Source organism: Mustela putorius, unplaced genomic scaffold, assembly GCF_011764305.1.
Source record: "Mustela putorius furo isolate JIRA1106 unplaced genomic scaffold, ASM1176430v1.1 tig00003909_pilon_pilon_pilon, whole genome shotgun sequence".
In the NCBI taxonomy this organism is placed as follows: Eukaryota; Metazoa; Chordata; class Mammalia; order Carnivora; family Mustelidae; genus Mustela; species Mustela putorius.
The window spans coordinates 31,939,170-31,959,623 of NW_025422057.1; the positions used below are offsets into that span (position 1 = coordinate 31,939,170).

General features: G+C 43.1%; 1 protein-coding gene across 7 annotated transcripts in view; it reads left to right on the forward strand.

Moving 5' to 3' along the window:
* The first annotated feature begins 2,881 nt into the window (after positions 1-2,881).
* ALDH18A1 (aldehyde dehydrogenase 18 family member A1) overlaps positions 2,882-20,454 on the forward strand; it is a 42,983-nt gene continuing 25,410 nt past the window's right edge. For 4 of the 7 annotated variants that reach the window (XM_045068624.1, XM_045068627.1, XM_045068625.1 and 1 more), the window contains exons 1-5: positions 2,882-3,014; positions 6,628-6,743; positions 14,199-14,422; positions 17,428-17,577; positions 17,664-17,768. In XM_045068624.1, the coding sequence (XP_044924559.1) occupies positions 6,656-6,743; positions 14,199-14,422; positions 17,428-17,577; positions 17,664-17,768 (567 nt within the window). In that variant the 5' untranslated portion in view covers positions 2,882-3,014; positions 6,628-6,655. The remainder of the gene's footprint in view (positions 3,015-6,627; positions 6,744-14,198; positions 14,423-17,427; positions 17,578-17,663; positions 17,769-20,454) is intronic. The other 3 variants (XM_045068626.1, XM_045068629.1, XM_045068630.1) reach the window with 1 other exon arrangement.

The following is a 20,454-nucleotide window of genomic DNA, read 5'->3' on the forward strand; positions in this document are numbered from 1 at the left end:
TCCACAACTGACTAGTTCAAAGTGGAGTCCTGGACCAAGTTAGGCCAGTAAGATTTTCTCTCCTAAGACTTTGGAACTGGACTAAGATGGGAAGTCAGGAGCCGGCCCTAACTAAGGATATTTGAGGGCTGAGGAAGCTGTTTTCCACCAAGTGTTAACTGATGAAGAGCCTACCTTAAAAGGGAAAAGAGAAACAGGTGTGCAGAGAGAAGTGTAAATAAGAGATCCAGAGAGGAAGGGTAGTTTTAGTCCCCAGCTTCCAGTGCCTGTACCCACCCCTCATGAGGTTCAGTTTTACCTCTTGTTCTTGGAGACTGTTACTCCTTCTACTAAACTGGATGTTTCTATTATCAACAATTAAAGACCCCAAGGCTAAGATAACTTAAACTAATGCTCCATAACATGTAAAGGAATAGTCCTCAATCCTGCATTCCTATAGTCCAGTTCTAAATAGTCCACTTCCTTTGTGACTTTCTAGTCATGGCCAGTTCTGTTTCCATTTGCTGAGACAAAGGATCCCTCCAATCTAAAGAAAAAGTATATATATATATATATATATATATATATATATATATATATATATCACGGTGCCGGGTGGCTCAGTGGGTTAAGCCTCTGCCTTCAGCTCAGCTCATGATCTCAGGGTCCTGGGATCAAGCCCTGCATTGGGCTCTCTGCTCAGTGGGGAGTCTGCTTCCCTTTATCTCTCTCTTCCTACTTGTGACCTCTGTCTGTCAAATAAATAAAATCTTTTAAAAAAGGTATTTTAAAAATCATATGCAGGAAGGATACCATGGCTAAGTTATTTCCTTTATTTCTGCAGAGGAGCAAACTAGCTTATATATCTAGATTTGGTCTCCCAATCCATAGTCACATATCCCATTCCTTTCTCCTCACTGGGTAGAATATTAATACGAAAATAGTCATAAAAATAACTAATAGAAATGCACAGTGTTAAAGGATTTCTGTATCTTCTCCTCTTAACAACCCTATGGAATAGACAATGACAGAATTATTAGTCCATTTCTTATTTGAGAAAACTAAACCCAAAGGAATTAAATTCATTTATGTATCAAGTATTTATTGAGTGTCTATTATGTGGCTTTATGCTCAAGATCTTATATTCTAGCAGGGAAGGCAGACAAGCAATTACCTAAGGCAACGTGCGACTTAAGAACTAGGAAAGGATTTCTCAAGTGGAGAAGGGCTGTCTCCAATGACCTTAGCTATCCCTATGGTTACCTAATTTGAAGTTCGTGGTAAGAATCTTAAAAGCTGAAGTACCAGATGAAACTTACTGGAAAGCACTTTTACTACTTTTGTGTCCTCCAGCCTACTTCAAAGCTAAAGAGCTGACAACTCATGTTCACTGTTATCTTTCACCTCTAAGAACTACCCCCCATCTGTTTCCTAACATACTATGATGCAACATCATCAGATTTGCAAGAATCCCTCCTCCTCTCTCACCACCACCCCCAACTTTAAAGTAGTAAGTGATGTCAGCTCTCCCCACTTTATGCTCCCATGCTCACTGCTGGAGCCTCCTTTCCGGTGACCATTTCTTATTTGGGTCTTTGCACTAGTGTAAGCAGCCTCCCAGCTTCTACCCTTACTGATTTCAGACACACAATGATTTCTTATCATTGTGCCAGTCCGGTACTTTGAAAGTCATGGTTCTCTATCTTTGAGGATGATAAAATTCAGGTTCTTTAGTGGAGCACAGAAATCCTCTTGCAAGATGCCCCCCCAAAACACATCTCTTTTTTCACATCCTCTGTGCAGCGTCTTCTCATAGGACATCTCATGCCTTTACTTAATGCATACCCTCTTCCTCATATGATCCCGCTTCCCATTTCTAGGTGAACGACTTTTTTTTTTTTTTTTTTTTTTTTTTTTTTTTGTCCTTCAAAGCACAATTCAAATGTCTACTCTCTTTTAAAAGCCTTAACTGACTACCTGGGCACCCCCTCCTCTAGCATTAATCACATTGTGTTGTAATCATCTGCTCTCTTATCTGTCTCTTGCATAAGGCTATGAATTCATCTAGGAAGGGACGATGTCTTCCTCCACACCTAGGGAACCCTGGCATTTCAAGTAGGCAATTGATGAATGAGGAAATTAATAAGTAGGTCCAGCAATGTTCTCAAGAAGAGGAAGACGCTTTTCCCTGTCACTGACCTCCAGTCAAGGGCTGTGCAGCTCCCCATACCCACACTTGGCCAGCCCTGCCGGTGCCCATACAAAACACGCCCTCTGAGGGAAGAAGGAGACTCCATTCTAATTTAAAGGGTGGATCTGCATTCACCTTTGCAATGGTTCCCGTTGTCAGGGATTAAATAGAACTTTTTTTTTTTTTTTAATAAAACTATTTTTAAATGTAATACTCTCACCAATGCAAGAGTTGGGCTGGAACCCTTGGGGAAACCTCCAGACACCTAGGCGGCAAATCATTTTATTGCAGTGACAAAATTTTCGAACTTCAACAGCAGAAGTTTGCCGAAAGTGTGGATTCTGTATATTCTCCACCGTATTTCTGAGGCGCGCCGGGGATGTAATGTTCAACACTGACAGACACACCTATGGGGATCAACCAACAGCTACGGGAGCCAGGCATATTTCCCGCCTCCCTGCGAAGCCCGGTGGGGCCCCCGTCCCCCAGCAGAACGAGGACTTGCACCCCGAGACGTCTCGAGCCCCGCCTCCGGAGGCGTCTGCCCGACTCTGGGCAGGCGGGGCCCCGCCACGTGGAGCGCAGACCCGATTCTCCAAGGGTCTACGCTGTTGGCGCAGCGTAGCTCCGGCTCGGCCCTTCGCCCCACGTCAGCAGCGGAGGCTCCGCGGCCTGCGTTACTCCAACGCAGCTGACGTAACGTCATCTTGCGGGACGTGGACGGAAGAAAAAGGGGAGTTATTCGGCGCCAGAATCTGCCCGGCGTGGACTGCGCACCAGGCGGCGGGGCCTGCGGACCAGGCGGCGGGGCGGGACAGCTGGGTCGGGCGGCGGCGTGAAGCAGGTACGCGGCGGGGATGGCGGCAGGAATGGCGCGGCGCCAGCGCCTCCGCGGGGGCCGATGGGGCGCGCGGGCCGCCGCGGGGAAAGGGTGAACGCCGGCCCGCGGGCGACCCAGGGGGCTGTGGGGGCGCGGGCGGGCGGGGAGGCCGGGCCCGAGACTGGGTGTGGGCTCGCGGCCACTGACGGCGGCCGCCTGGGCGGCCCAGGGAGCGCCGGCCGCCTTGTGGTGGTCCCATATGGGTTCCGAGGGGCTTGGGGCACGGACCTCCGCAGCCGCGCTTGGTTCCTCCCACGTGGAGGAACCGCTCCGGGTGGAGGCCTGAGGGCTCAGCGGACCCCTCTCGGGGAGTCCGGGCTCCGCTTCCAGTGCACCTGCCCCGCGGCCGGTGATGGACCCTGGCTGGTAACCGGCCACGCGCCGACTCTCCGCGGCCTGTGTGTGGGTCCCCTGCCGCACCCCACGCCCGGGCTCTCGTGACCCTCTCTTTCAAAACCAGGCCCCCGGCAGCGGGGGCGTTCGCTCACGACTGCCCTTTGCAGTGTGGCACACGGTCTGTGAGGAGTACCTCCGTGGCACTCCAGGACGCACCCAGACTCCCCGCCCCCCATCATTATCCCCTGCTCTCTGAGGGACCTAGGTTTATCACACGGTCTTTGTCTTTGAGTGCTGAACCATATACCAAGTCTGTGTTTCTGCGTGAAGTTTGCTGGGACTAAAGTTACGTTCTTTGTCCAAATCAGTAAGATAAAGGCCTTCTGTTTAGAACGAGTGGGGGCGTTGGGGTGGCTCTGTCGGTTAAGCGTCTACCTTCGGCTCAGGGAATGATCCCAGCGCCCTGGGTTCGAGCCCCACATCTCCGCTCCACATCGAGCCTCCCTCTCCCTCTGCCTCCCGCTCCCCCTGCTTGTGCTTTCTCTCCCCCTCTTTCTCTCTGTTGAATAAATTTTTTAAAAATCTTAAAAAACAACAACAAAAATAAAAACACAAATGAAAGAGGTACTATAGAAATGACCAGAGTCAAAACATGGGAACTTTTTTTAGCTGATAAGACATTGAGTCTAGACACACACATACCCTTTGCTCCCTGGAATCAGCTGTCTGCTTTAGAGAGCCTAATGAGCTCTGACAGGAGAACCATTCATTGCAGCCAGTCAGAGGTTGTGTGGTACAGGGGAGAGGCCAGGGAGACTTGGTTTCTAGGTCAATTTTGAACCTAACAAGTTAGTGACCTTGAACATTCAGAGCTTTCAGTTATTAGATAAGAGAGAGGTAAGCAGGGGCTCCTGGGTGGCTCAGTGGGTTAAAACCTCTGCCTTCAGCTCAGGTCATGATCCCAGGGTCCTGGGATGGAGCTCCGCATCTGGCTCTCTCTGCTCTGCAGGGAGCCTGCTTCCTCCTCTCTCTCTGTCAAATAAATAAATAAAATCTTTTTAAAAAGAGAGAGAGAGAGAGAGAGGTAAGCAGTAAGCATAATTTGTGATTATGTCCATCAGAGAATATTCATTGAATTCTTATGCCTATGACACATCCTGCAGGAAATAAAGAGAAAGTTGTAGGACATCATTAGTGCTTAGAAGAGGGACCACAGCTGACATTTGTTGAGCATCTGTTGTACTCAAGATTCCCTGCATTGTCTCATTTAATTCTCACAATAATCCCAAGGAGTCCTTACTGTTATTGTCCCTGATTTACAATAGAGGAAACTGAGGCTTAGAAAGATTCAGTAACCTTCCAGAAAGCACATAACAAGTGCAGAGCTGAAACCCAAATCTGTCCATAATCCGTGTTCCTTGTCCAATTATCCCTGCTGTCGGTGGGAAGTTGATAATCCAGGTGGGAAAAGCAACAGTAACGATAAACCAGTTAAAAGATAACCTGTAGGGTTATATCCAATTTTGAATGCTACAGCTGCTGAGAAAGTTTTCAAGAGACAGAACTAGAATTTTAGTGTCACAATTTATTTATTTTACCCTCTTGAAGTTCCTTTTGGAGAATTCATATGTAAATAATTGCTTAGCAACTGTTACTGAAGGAGGGATGCCTGGGTGGCCCAGTCAGTTAAACATCTGCCTTCAGTTCAAGTCATGACCCCAGGGTTGGGATTAGTTGCCATAGCTGTCCTAGGGCTTCTTGCTCAGCGCGGAGTCTGCTTCTCCCTCTGCCTGCCACTCACCCTGCTTGTGCTCTCTCTCTGACAAATAAATAAATAAATAAAATCTTAAAAAAAAAAAAACAAAATTACTAAAGGAATTTATATAAGCAGCACACAAAGACCATGGGGCTTATGTCCTCCTTAATATTACGCAGATAATTTTCCCTTGGGATCTTCCAGACTCTCACAAACTGAAGTCAACAAGGACAGCACTTAACACATTCTGTTGCCTATTTACAGCAGCTGTGAGATATATCCTGCCAATCTCTTCTCTCCCCTTTCTGTTCCTTTGAGCTATATAAATTGAAGAGCAATACATACTACTTCTTGTTTCTCTTCACTGTGGGGTTAACTGCTAGTCTTTTGAGACACGTGTAAGAGGGTTGCAATATATTCACCAATCCATAGAGCAAAAGTTAAAAAGAAGCTTGCAAGCAAAGAGGGTGCAGTGTTTTTCTTATCTTGTGAAAACAGCAATGTCCCTGTCACACGAGAGGTGCAATAATGAATGGCTTATTCTCATGTGCATATATAGGAGGGAGCCCCCTACTTTTTTGTGAAATAAACTATTCTTTATCTGAAATCTTTGGTTTGACCCCGGGCAGGAAAATGCCCATAACCACCATATTCGCAGCTCAGGTTTCTAGCCAGGTACTCACCCTCTATGGGATATGCCCATAGTCATTTAAAATAACGACCATTTTTTTTAAAGATTTTATTTATTTGACACACAGAGAGAGCACAAGTAGGCAGAGAGAGAGGAGGGAAGCAGGATCCCTGCTGAGCAGAGAGCCCGATGTGGGGCTCAATCCCAGGACCCTGAGACCATGACCCAAGCCAAAGGCAGAGGCTTAACCCACTGAGCCACCCAGGCACCCCTAAAATACCGACCATTTGCAGACATTGCACTCCGCCAGGCATGCAAGAGTGAGCTTTAGATTCCTGTGGGCAGGAGGAGGAAAGATGACAATAGCCTCTGGCCTTCCCATCCTCTTTTTGTGTCAGCAGGGATCAAGCAGACATTCAAATATGTGGTTTTCAGAGTTCTTTTGGGAGGTGATAGCAGGAAGGTGGAGATGGCTGCTTATTGGATGTTGGATCTGTTTTTTATTTGTTTGAGTCTCCCTAATGGTGTAGGAATTGTAGTGAAGATTTAGTATCAATACAGAAACCTTGTACTTTAACTTTTTTGTCACTCAGAATATTTATAAACCTGAATTGTGATTTGCTTCCATAAAAACTAAGGAGGTCCCAGGAAAGGAAGGATAGAGGTGGGACCTGGGAAGGAGCCATTTCTTGTCTCTTTCTTTTCTATATACAGAACAGGTAAGAGTGTGCCTAATACAGAGGAGTCTGGAGCAGAAGAGTCAAGTTTTTACCCTGAGAGTATGAGAAAGTGGAAGAAAATAAAGTTAATTGCCTATTATTTTCATTTTCATCTTTTAAAAATGTATTCTGCAGATACTTTGATCGGTGACCACGTCACAGCATGTTGAGACAAGTCTGTTGCTCTGGCTTCCAGCCCTTCCGCCAGCGTCTCCTTCCCTGGCTCCAATCCACAGCCCTCTCCAGATCCCGTACGTACCACAGGAAACTTAGAAGGATGTGGGAAGTTTGGAAGTGTGTTTCACACAAGGTTTTAAAGGAGAAAAAAGTATAATTTGGCAGAATTGGACAAAGGGTAAACCAGGAAACAATCTACTGGTGAAATGTTCCAAGTGTTTGTATTTATCAATAAAATGAAACTTCTGGAGGTGATAGCTTTATGGCATCATCTATGGTGTTGGTTTCACAGGTGTATACATATCTACAGAATCATCAAGTTGTACACATTAATTTTTTACAGCTTTTTGTATGCCTAATTAATTAATTTAAAATTTAAAAAAATTTTCAGGCGCCTGGGTGGCTCAGTGGGTTAAGCCTCTGCCTTCGGCTCAGGTCATGATCTCAGGGTCCTGGGATGGAGCCCCGCATCAGGCTCTGCTTAGCAGGGAGTCTGCTTCCCTCTCTCTCTCTTTCTTTGCCTGCCTCTCTGCCTACTTGTGATCTCTCTCTCTCTCTCTGTCAAATAAATAAATAAAATCTTTTAGAAAAATCCTTTTTTAAAAATTTTCAAATGAGGTGTTACCTCTATTTTCCCGAAGTTTTTTTACAGGCTATTTTTATTTCTTACCCTTTTTTGTAGCTATGCTTTAATTTTGAGACCCTGGAGATTAATGTGCTATCATAAGAGCTAATACAGAGAGATCCCTTATGCCCTTTTACATGTTCTTCCAGTATCTCAGTCCAGATACTGACATTGATCTAGTCAAGATAAGAACGTTTCCACCTTTACAAGATCCTTCACTTCTGTCTTTTATGTCTGTCCTCCTCCTCCCAATCCCTAACCCCTGGCAACCACTAATCTGTTCTCCATTTCTATAATTTTGTCATTTCAAAAAATGTTAAATAAATGAAGTCATACAGTATGTGATCTTTGGAGATGGGTTTTTTTTACCCTGCATAATTCCCTGGAGAAACATCCAAGTTGCTGTGTGTTATCAGTTGGTTCCTTTTTATTACTCAGTAGTATTTAATGTTATGGGTATACCACAGCTGGTGTAACCATTCACCCATTGAAGGGCATCTGGTTGTTTCTAATTTTTTATGCGTGTGACTGCTGTGAGCATTTGTGTGCAGGATTTCATGTGGACAGAGTTTGCATTTCTCTAGGATAAATGCCTGAGAGTTCAGTTGCTGGATCATATAGCCGTTGTATGTTTAGTCGTGTAGAAACTACCGCACGGTTTTTGCAGAATGGCTGTACCATTTTCCGTTCCCCCCAGCAATGTATGAGCAGTCCGCCTTCTCTCCATCCTTATCAACATTTGATGCTGTCACCCTTTGATTTTAGCCATTGTGATAAGTGTGTAATCATAACTCTGTGTGGTTTTTTTAAAGATTTTATTTATTTACCTGACAGACAAAAATCACAAGTAGGCAGGAGGCAGGCAGAGAGAGGGGGAAGTCGGCTCCCTGCTGAGCAGAGAGCCCGATGTGGGACTCGATCCCAGGACCCCGGGATCATGACCTGAGCTGAAGGCAGGCTTAACCGACTGAGCCACCCAGGCGCCCCAGTGTTGAACATCTTTTCATGTGCTAGTTGGCCATCTTAAATCCTCTTTAGTGAAATGGTTCCTTCTCATCTTTAATTATATTGTTTTTTAGCTTCGAATTTTTCAAGTTCTTTCTCTTCTAGATACCAGTCCTTTACAGATAAGTGGTTTGAAAGTATTTTGTCCTGATTTATAGCTTGTCATTTCATTCCTTTAGAGGATCTTTCACAGAGAAAAGTTTTTTTATTTTGATGATGTCCCATTTAACAATATTTTCTTTCATTGACTGTACATTTGGGTTCAAGTCTATGGGCTTTGTATAGCCCTACATACTGAAGATTTCCTCCTCTGTTTTTGCTAAAAAGTTATAGCTTTCCATTTTGCATTTAAGTGTATGATCCATTTTGAGTTAGTTTTTGTAAGGTTTAGGTCAAGGCTTATGGTTTTGTCTGTGGACATCTAGTTATTCCAGCAGCACTTGTTGAGAGGCTGTTTATCATGTTTTGAGTGGCTGTCTCCTTGATATCAGTTAAATCTTGCCAGTAGTCTGTCTCCAGACTTTACTGTAAGAGAACTTGCTTATCAACTAATGAAGCTTATCATTATCTAGAAAAAAAAATCTCTGTCTTCCCATTCACATAAGGAAGAAAACAAGGGAGAAAAGATCAAGGTTGAGCCAGGCGCCATGGGTTTTGAAACTAGCTGTGCTACTTACTAAGTATCTTCAGTGACTTAAAAGGACCATAGATTTAGATCACAATTCTGTGTTGGACCCAGCTTAATTGCATGGTAGTTCTTTGTGTCAGAGCTCTTTGGCTCAGGGCTGATTGTTGAGGGCTCAAGGACCTTGGCTGGGATGATGGATCCTCTTTGTTCTACATAGTCTCCTATCCTCCAGCAGACTAAACATGACTTCTTCATATGATGGTTTCAGGGTTCCCAAGAAGAGCATGCGTGGAAGCCACAAGGCCTCTTGAGGCCTAAGCTCAGAATTTATGCAGTGTTACTTTTGCTACATTTTATTAGTCAAAACAAGTCATAGAGCAGGTCCAGATGGGAGAACAGATTCTACCTGCTGATGGAAGAAGCTTCAAAGTATTGTGGCCATTTTTGCAATCTGATAATGTTAGCAAGTTACTCAGCTTCTCTGGGCCTCAGTTTCCTCTTCATAAAGCAAGTATAATAACACCAACCAACTCATGATAATACCTAACTCATGAGACTTAACTCATGAGAATTCAGTATGATGATAGCAATAGCAGATACTTTTTTTTTTTATAATACTAGCTAATATTTATTGGGTTTTTTTTGTGTCAGTTTTTGTTCATGCATCAATTCATTTTATCCCTTACAGCAACCTTATGAGATAGTTAAGGTAACAGCAAATAAGCAGAAGGATTTAGATTCCGATCCAGTCAATCTAGTTCCAGAATCTATACCAGTCCTTTTCTATGTCCTCTACCTCCATAAAAGCTCTTAGTATATAGCAAGTATTCAATATTTTTATTATTGTTACTATTGATTATTCTCTTTAGTCTAATTCATAGAAAGAAGTACTTTCTAATCTTTTCGCTAGGATTTTCAATTTTTGTATCCAGATTCCTCTGAATTCTGGAGCCCTATGTTCACTGACTGTGATAAGCAGAAGAACAGAAAAGAAATAAGAAAGGCCAAGTGAGAAAGTGTATACATTTAAACACTAAAGGAAACAGAAGGCCGGGAAGGGAGATAGAAATCCTGTCAGGGTCCTCTCTTGTTCAGGTGTGGAACACAGGCTCATTGATTGCTGAGCATAAGGACTCTGATGCTGAAAAGGTAACAGACTTCTCCTCCCTTGGAGTATGGTGCATGGCATTTTTTAAAAATATGGACAACCCTCTTCTCACACCCACCCCCAACACAGTGCACACACCTACCTCTCAGTATCCCCTTGTACTAACGAGGAGGAGATGGCTTTTCTGTGAGACTTAGAGCCTAAAGGTTCACTAGAAGATGTGAAGAGATTGCCTTTCCAGAAGCCTTGGATTTTTCCTAACTAATCAAGGCCTTCTCAGTCCTCAATATAGACTCTAAAAAATACGCAGCACGGTGGAACATAAAAAATGCCCCCAAGAGGGGCGCCTGGGTGGCTCAGTGGGTTAAGCCGCTGCCTTCAGCTCAGGTCATGATCTCAGGGTCATGGGATCGAGTCCCACATCGGGCTCTCTGCTCAGCGGGGGGCCTGCTTCCCTTCCTCTCTCTGCCTGCTTCTCTGTCTACTTGTAATCTCTGTCTGTCAAATAAATAAATAAATAAATAAAAATCTTTAAATTAAAAAAAAAAAATGCCCCCAAGAAAGGTAGGCTTAATCTGGGAGTAATGTAGGTCCTCAGCACTGTTGAACTGGAAGCCCAAAAAGCCCTGTACCCCTAGAACTCTCCCTGGTGCTAGAATCCTCTGGATGTAACTGAGCCTTTACTTGCTCGAAATCTTATTCATAGTTGTTTCTTCTTGAACCTTGTCCGCTCTATCTGCTGTGACCCAGTTGCCTATAGCCAGAATGACCCTTGACTGCCGGGCACCCAGGTGTGCTGGTATCTTTGCTGATAAAGACTAAGGATCAGGAGCCTCTTTCATGCTAACCCGGCCTGCTAGATTCTGATTGGTTTCTGCCGTTTGATCACCTGGACTGTCATGCTTGCCACTACTCATGTCCTTAAGTGCCCTCTTAACACTGCTCCACCCATGCTTAGCACTCTCCAGGACAGGACAAGGCCTGCAGGGACAGGAAAGAAAAATGGCTATCAGGCCTAGTCCTGACAGCTATCAAAGGGATACTGATACTTGGGTGTAGCTCTGAGCTTTGCAAATAGCCATTAAGGTCCCAGGTCCAAACCCCACTCCTCTCTCTGCCAGGTCAATGAAGACAGAATTACGTATACAACTTTTAAGCTTAGGCTTAGGTGTATTACTGCTTATGATAATAGCACTGAAGACTGAGCCACAGTACATGTATTGATGACGAACTTAATGAAAGGGAACTCTTCCCAGAACTTAGCCCCAACAACAGACAAGCCTGGTAGTCCCTGGGACTCCCCACAGCAGGAAGAGACAACCCATCTGTGGGTGAGCAAGGGTGCCAGGACCCAGTTCCATCCCAGGTGATGGACTTACTGAGCAGCTTTGTGCCAGGAACTGGACTGCAAGCCTGCTGTGCAAAAAAGAACTTGTCAACTTCTTGTATCTCCACAAACCTAAAACATAAGCGCTTTTTAAGACAGAAGGAAGAAAGGACTCTTTACTGCTTCATTAAAAATACTCATTCTAAGATTTGCGTGTGAAGGAAGCAGGGAGGAGAGCACACACTGATCTTCTGGTCCATGAGAATAAGATTCTGCTCATTTTCTCTCGGTTGTTACAGCATAGAGAAAACAAGAGAAGCTACATTGTAGTTAGAAGAGTTAGTGGTTGGGGGTTAGAGGTAGAGGCTCTAGAGAAATCTGGGAAATCTATCTGTAAATATAAAGGGAGGTGATAATGGCTGATTGGAGTGATGGAAGTTACTCTGCAGTAGTACCATTGTAGAATAGTGGCTTGGAATGATTACTATAGTGATTCATGCAAATATTTATTAAGTGCCTGTAATGACACATAGAGACCTCTTACGGAGGAAGTACCTGAAGTTTAGTCCTGCTAAGGACCTGTAGTACTCATCTTGACTTGCTTCTCACAATCCAGGGAATCCCACCAAGAAAAAGTCTATTTGTGGTGAGTGAGACCATCCATCAGCAAGCCCTCGCCTGGTCCTCTGTCTGGACACTCATTCTTCTGTATCAATACAATTAGGTCAGGTGTGTATACTAGAAACTCCAAAATAATGGCTCAAACAAAATAGAAGTCTATTTCTCTCTCTTTTTTAAAAAAATGTTTTATTTATTCATTTGAGCGAGAGAGAGCATGAGAGAGAGCATACAAATGGGGGAGGTACAGAGGCAGAGGAAGAGAAGCAAACTTCCCACCATCAGGAAGCCTGATGCGGGACTCGATCCTAGGACCCCAGGATCATGACCCTGAGCCAAAAGCAGATGTTTGACTGACTGAGCCACCCAGGCACCCTATTTCTCTCTCTCTCTTTTAAGATTTTAATTTTTTTTTAAGATTTTATTTATTTATTTATTTGACAGAGACACAGTGAGATAGTGAACATAAAGCAGGAGGAGTGAAAGAGGGAGAAGAAGCAGGCTTCCTGCTGAGCAGGGAGCTCAGTGCAGGGCTTGATCCCAGGACCCTGGGATCGTGACCTGAGCCGAAGGCAGTCACTTAACAACTGAGCCACCCAGGCGACCCTAAAGATGTTTATTTTTAAATAATCTCTACACCTAACTTGGGGCTCAAACCCATGACCCCGAGTTCAGGAGTTGCATGCTCTACCCATGCAGCTAGCCAGGCACCCCTCTCTCTTTTGAAAGGAACCTGGGGTTTTCTAAGAAGGGAGGCAGTCCAGGGCTTTCAGAATAGCTCTGTGAAATCATTGGGCATCCACATTCCTCCTTTCTTCTTACTCCAAAGTTAGAGTTCCTGCCTCATACTCATGTTCTAAGCAGTAGGATGGATGAAGGGAAGAAGGAGACACTTCTCTTTTGAACAAAATTCCTAGAAGTTCCACGTAACACTTTCACTGTATCTCACTAACCAGAATTTAAGTCACATGGCCATGTCTAGCTGCACAAAAAGTCTGGGAAATGTAGCCTTTGACTAGTGGCTGTGTGCCCTGCTCAAAGTAGAGAAGTCTCTTTATTTGTGAAAGGGCTAATGCGTAGTAAGCAGCCAGCAGGACGAGTTGGACCCGTAGGGTGGTGAAGGGATTCAGTGCCTGACATTGAGCTTCTACTGTTTTACTTTTGGCTTTATGTAGATAAATCTTCAGCTTTTTAATCAAGACAATATATACCTATATATGAGTGTGTGTGTGTGTGTGTGTGTGTGTGTGTGTGTGTATTTAATATTTGCTTCCTTAGAAATCCTGTATAGCATTGCAAGAAAAAAAAGTCACGAAAGGATTGCTTAAAGGCAGATGTCCAAAAGGATTGAAAGTATCCGACTCCAACATTCCTTGTCCTTCAGAAAGCTATCCAATTATTTTTAATCATTGTTACAGACATCTGGAATCATACTACCATGTCAGAAAATTTGTGGGTGGATCAGTTAATGCTTTTTACCACTCATACCAGTTACTTTGTCCTTTATTGTCTTTGCTAGTCAGGCTCACTCTCTATTTATAGTGGTATGGTTTCTTTAAAAGCACACTATTTTTTTTTTAAACAATGTATTTTTATTGCTTAAATTTGGGAGACATAGATAAGAATAAGGAAGAAAATTGAAATCACTTGTAATTCTATCAAAAATAAAAACATTAACATTGTGATTTATTTTCATCTTTTTTCTGTGCATTTAGACACAGGAAACTAACATCATGAGCATTTTCTTATGTTATTAAAAATTATGAAAAGGTTAATTAATTCTTCTTTTTTTGGATGTTTACTTTGCTTGTGATTTTTCCTATTAGAAATAACACTGGTGCAGCCTTCTGAGAAATCTTTTTGTTTCTATCTCTAATTAGTTTCTTAGAATAAATTTCTGAACATAGAATTACTGGATCAAAAGACATGAACATTTTTAAAACTTTTGGTGTATTTTGCCAACTTGTCTTCAGGGAAGATTATTTTGTTTAAACTCTTCACAGTGTTTGAGTGTATCTGGGACCTGTATACTGGGTGTGAACTCCAGGCAATACTAGAATAAGAATATGCTGGGTATACTGGCTTTTGATTTAGTTGGTTTGACTCAGTTAAGAATGATAAGGTTATTTTTTGACTAAACTGATTAATATTGCATGTGTATGTTTTTAATGAGAACTTTTTATTATATATTAATCTTTTTTCTTACATTTGACTTTGGGAGCTACAGATCGTGTCCAGTCTTCAGCCATCAGACATGTTCGTTCTTGGAGCAACATCCCCTTTATCACTGTACCCCTCAGTCGTACACATGGCAAGTCTTTTGCCCACCGCAGTGAGCTGAAGCACGCGAAGAGAATTGTGGTGAAGCTTGGAAGTGCTGTAGTAACCCGAGGGGATGAGTGCGGCCTTGCCTTGGGGCGCCTGGCATCTATTGTTGAGCAGGTAATTGCCAAGATGGAAGACTCTTGGTGAATAAAAATAATACAGAGGTTTTTAAAGCTGTCAGTTCGGCCCTAATTTTATCCCTAACCCATCCTAACCATCAGCTCAGGTTTATCACCTGAACCGAAGGCAGATGCTTAACCAGCTGAGCCACCCAGACATCCCTTTGTTGATGATTCTTAATCCTGGCTGCACATTAAAATTATCTAAGGGGCATAGAGATTCCTACGCTTCACACTCAGTCTCTGGAGTGGGGCTCAAGCACCTGGATTTTTAAAGTTCCCCAGGTGACTGATAAGTACTCAGGGTTGAGTACCCAGATGGATGTTTATGAATATTGAGCTTTTTTTTGTTCCTGTTTTGCTAAGCTTTTTCTTTTTAAATTAGTAAATAAGTATGAGCTATCATTACAAAGATTTTCTAAGTTTATATATTTGAAAGAATTTGGCAGAATCCACAGAGAATACCCATATAAGACTTTCATTTAAAGGCAAAGGATTTTTTAAAAAGCGGGGGCGGAATGCCTGGGTGGCTCAGTTGTTAGGCGACTGCCCTCGGTTCCGGTCATGGTCCCAGTGTCCTGGGATCAAGCCCCATATCGGGCTCCCTGCTTGGTGGGAGGCCTGCTTCTCCCTCTCCCACTCTCCCTGCTTGTGATCCCTCTTGCACTGTGTCTATCAGATAATAAATCAAATCTTAAAAAAAATAATAAAAATAAAGGCAAAGGATATGAGGCAGCAAGAGAGGGTGCAGGCAGGCATTGGGGTCTGAGAGACATCTGTGCCCAAGTCCTCCAACATCTTTATTTGCACAGGGACCACAGTCTGTCTTCAGATTGAATTACTAAGAGATCCATGCAGGGAATCTTACCTTTGAAAGGGTGCAAAGCAGAAGTTTCCAGTAGGGATTTTATGCCCCACTGACTATGCAAGCAAGCCAGGCTAACTGTAGACTATCAGTAAAGAAGGGTTGACGTGGGAGTTTCAGACGTCATACTACATATCCTATTACCTATTTTTGCCAAAAGTACGTATCAATAAACTTTTTTTTACAAAAGACCAAATAGTAAATATTTTAGGCTTCGTATGCCAGATGATCTCTGTCTCAAATATTTGTCTCTACCATGTAGCACAAAATCAGCCATAGACAGTTCGTAAATGTTCTAGTAAATGTTCGTAAATGTTCATAGTTTTACTATATTCTAGTAAAACTTTATTTACAAAGCCAGGTGCAGGTGAAATTTGCTGATATTTATGAAAGGGCCATGTTGTGAGAAACTTCACTGACACGTAACTGCCTAATGGAATGACGGGCTTTATTTCCCATTCTCCCTGGTGAGACCACCACTCCTGCTTTCAAGCTTACTTCCTCCCTGGCCCACCGGCCTGTCATACTCGTTCCTGTCCTTGTCCCCCACCTGGAATCCACTCTTAGAGCCTCCTCTTCAGAAGGAACTTCTTGGTTATACAACTACAGGCGCACCATTCACACTGTGATCTTAGCAGCAGATGCAAATTCTTCCAGTCCTGGAGGCCCAGGCTGAGTCCCAGCTCTGTCCTAGGAGGCCTCAAGAAAAACTACACTCTGATTTGGCTTTCCCATCTTTGGACCTCTCAGTCACTGTCATTTGGCAAGCTGAAAAAATTGGAGCAGTGTTATAACTGATTGGATCTTTTATGTTAAGGAGTTACTGAAATGTCTTAGGTGACACTGGTTTTTAGATGTATGCATATATGTTCTGTCTTTTAGCAATTACTGCTGAAATGTTTATAGACAAAATGGTGTGTCCAGGGCCTAGGATTTGTATTAAAATAATTGTGGGGGTGGGGCGCCTAGGTGGCTCAGTGGGTTAAAGCCTCTGCTTTTGGCTTGGGTCATGGTCCCAGGGTCCTGGGATCGAGCCCTACATTGGGCTCTCTGCTCAGCAGGGAGCCTGCTTCCCTCTCTCTCTGCCTGCCTCTCTGCCGACTTGTGATCTCTGTCGGTCAAATGAATAAAATCTTTAAGAATAAAATAAAATAAAATAATAGTGGGGCTAGCTGTAAAGGCAATACCAGATACTGGGAAATTGGCATGAGAAATAGTTGTTGAAGCTGGGTGGTGGGTTCGTGGGGATTTATAAAACTGTTTGTACCGCTTGGTTAAGTATGAAATTTTCTTTCTTTTTTTTTTCCTTTTTTTTGTGTGTGGAGCATTTGTTCCATTTTTAAAGTTATTTATTTATTTCTTCATTTTAAGTAATCTTTGTACCTATTATGGGACTCAAACTCACAATCCCAAGATCAAGAGTCTCACATTGCTCTGACTGGGCCAGCCAGATGCCCCAAGTATGAAATTTTCTATGATAAAAAGTTGTTTTTCAAAGTCGTGATTCATCACAGATGTTGGTGAGTTCCTGAGCTGCTAGTGCTTAAACATCAGGAGGAATGGACATATTAGGACTATGGACTGTACTTGTAGCTTGAGTCTTTGGTTCTTTCACATCTCTCCAAAGTAGGGAACAAAGTGACCACAGCTCACGCTGGGCAGACAGAGCAGAACAGGGTCAACATCTGTCCTTGGTCTAGCCTAAGGTGACCCATAGGGATCAACATACCTCAGAAAGCCTCAATCTTACACATCATGCCTTAGAACCTAAGATGCCATCTGCTAAGTTTACATTGTAGTTCTTAGCTCCAGACTTCTTTTTCTGGAACAACTAGGCCTTCTGCACTATAGATTCCCACAGGTACCATCAAGTGCTGTGCATGTCAGAGGTGCCTGCATACCAGAATCCCCTCATTCAAAATTTCTGATCTCTGTCTGCCATCCGCTTAGCAAATTTGAGATAGTATGTAGGAATCTGTATTTTTACCAAACAACTTGGGTGATTCTTCCAGAGCCAGCCCAGTGCTGGTCCATAAACCAGCATTTGGGATCCACTCAGTCATCTACCCTACCTGAGTCTCTTGTGAGAGAAGAGATGATACAGTAAAAACTCGTAACTTTTCCTCCCTCAATGTTAGGTGTCTGTGCTGCAGAATCAAGGCCGAGAGATGATGCTGGTGACCAGCGGAGCCGTAGCCTTTGGCAAGCAACGCTTGCGCCATGAGATCCTTCTGTCTCAGAGTGTCCGACAGGCTCTGCACTCGGGGCAGAACCAGCTGAAAGAGATGGTGAGTGCTACCTCCAGCCCCTGTAATGGGTTTATAGACCTCCTTGCCTTACTCCCAACCACACCGTATCTATTTGTGTGTTACAGGCAATTCCAGTCTTAGAAGCACGAGCCTGTGCGGCTGCCGGTCAGAGTGGACTGATGGCCTTGTATGAGGCCATGTTTACCCAGTACAGCATCTGTGCTGCTCAGGTGAGAGGCTCACCATTGCAGAGAGGCGTGGGGTCTTTGAGGGTGATTCCTGTAAAGCAAAGGGATGATGAGCAAGGCTCTAGAGCTAGACTGCTTTAACTTCACCCTTTCTAATTGGGAAATGCAGAGAAACTGTTAGATGTAACCTTTTTGTGTCTTAGTCTCCTCATCTGAAAAAAAAAGATAACATCAGTGCCTACTTGAGAGAGTTTTTGAAAGAAGTCAATGAGAAAATATATGAAAGGCATTTAATGTAGCATCATTCCCGGTAATTATTAGCACTTGGTAATATGCTAGTAACTGTTAGAGCTACTACTTTATGTGTTTATATTTTTGATGACAATAAAATTAGGTATCTTTATTTCATTGGCTTCTTTGGCTTTGGGCAGCTTGCTTCTCTTTGTACTGGGTTATCTTTTTTTTTTTTCCCCTAGAGATTTTATTTATTTATTTGACAGAGAGAGACACAGCGAGAGAGGGAACACAAGCAGGGGGAGTGGTAGAGGGAGAAGCAGGCTTCCTGCTGAATAGGGAGCCCAGATTGAGCAGGGCTCCATTCCAGGACCCTGGGATCACGACCTGAGCCTAAAGCAGACGCTTAATGATTGAGCCACCCAGGTACCCCTCTTTATACCTGGTTGCCTTGTATAATAAATTTCTATCAAGCATTGATAAGAAAGAAGAATGCATATGGTTGGTTTTCATTCATTAGCAAATATTTATTGAGCACTTATGGTATACCAAGAAGTGTGTTAGGCATTGGGGATACTGTGGTAAACAAATCAACCATGGTTCCCATCCTTATGAAACTTGTACATTTTTAGTGGTTGCCCTTGAAATGTTCTAGAACCTTCTTTCCACATTGTTTTTTAGCTAAATTTCCGGAATTATTTTTTCAGTTATATCTGTGATCATCAGTACCACTATACACTAGAAACATGTAAATATCACAAAACAAGTTAATAGTCATTTCACAAAAGAGTTGGAAAAAAATTGAACTCCCCAAGTTACTGTCTTCCAACTCCTTTGCTGTCCCTGATCCCACCATTTACATAGGTGTTATTTTACATATTTGATGTTGTTATGTATACATCCTTTCAGACTTTGGTCTTTCATTTCCTACTGCTGTTTCTGTTTCTTCATAATTCTCACAGTGTTATCCACAGTTACGTTGTTGTTCCAGAGTGTTCTTGAGTAAGTGAGCTAAAGCAGAAAGGCATGGACTTGTCCACCTGTTGTCTGTAGCTGGGCACCCCACTCTTTCAGATTTTTTTTTTTCCTGTTAGCATAAATATAATAGAAATCTTAATTTCTGTCAGCTGCTATTATCAGCTCTCTTATTTTCCACAATCCAATCGCAATTTCATCTTTAATTTTTTTTTTTTTTTTTTTTTAAAGATTTTATTTATTTATTTGACAGAGAGAGAAATCACAAGTAGATGGAGAGGCAGGCAGAGAGAGAGAGGAAAGCAGGCTCTCTGCTGAGCAGAGAGCCCGATGCGGGACTCGATCCCAGGACTCTGAGATCATGACCTGAGCTGAAGGCAGCGGCTTAACCCACTGAGCCACCCAGGCGCCCCTCATCTTTAATTTTTTTTAATTAATTTCTTTTCAGCATAACAGAATTAATTGTTTATGCACCACACACAGTGCTCCATGCCGTATGTGCTCTCCATAACACCCACCACCTGGCTCCCCCAACCTCCCACCCCCCGCCCCTTCAAAACCCTCAGATTGTTTTTCAGAGTCCGTAGTCTCTCATGGTTCATCTCCCCTTCCAATTTCCCTCAACTCCCTTCTCCGCTCCATCTCCCTATATCCTTCATGTTATTTGTTATGTTCCACAAATAAGTGAAACCATATGATAATTTACTTTCTCTGTTTGAGTTATTTCACTCAGCATAATCTCTCCCAGTCCCGTCCATGTTGATACAAAAGTTGGATATTCATCCTTTCTGATGGAGGCATAATACTCCATAGTGTATATGGACCACACCTTCCTTATCCATTCGTCTGTTGAAGGGCATCTTGGTTCTTTCCACAGTTTGGCGACCGTGGCCATTGCTGCTATAAACATTGGGGTGCAGGTGGCCCTTCTTTTCACTTTTATCCCTGTATCTTTGGGATAGTGCAATTGCAGGGTCACAGGGAAGCTCTATTTTTAATTTCTTAAGGAATCTCCATACTGTTCTCCAAAGTGGCTGCACCAACTTGCATTCCCACCAATAGTGTAAAAGGGTTCCCCTTTCTCCACATCCTCTCCAACACACGTTGTTTCCTGTTTTGCTAATTTTGGCCATTCTAACTGGTGTAAGGTGGTATCTCGATGTAATTTTAATTTGAATCTCCCTGATGGCTAGTGATGATGAACATTTTTTCATGTGTCTGATAGCCATTTGTATGTCTTCATTGGAGAAGTGTCTATTCATGTCTTCTGCCCATTTTTTGACATGATTATCTGTTTTGTGTGTGTTTAGTTTGAGTTCTTTATAGATCCTAGATATCAGCATTTTGTCTGTACTGTCATTTGCAAATATCTTCTCCCATTCCATGGGTTGCCTCTTTGTTTTTTTGACTGTTTACTTTGCTGTGCAGAAGCTTTTGATCTTGATGATGTCCCAAAAGTTCATTTTTGCTTTTGTTTCCTTTGCCTTTGGAGACATATCTTGAAAGAAGTTGCTGTGGC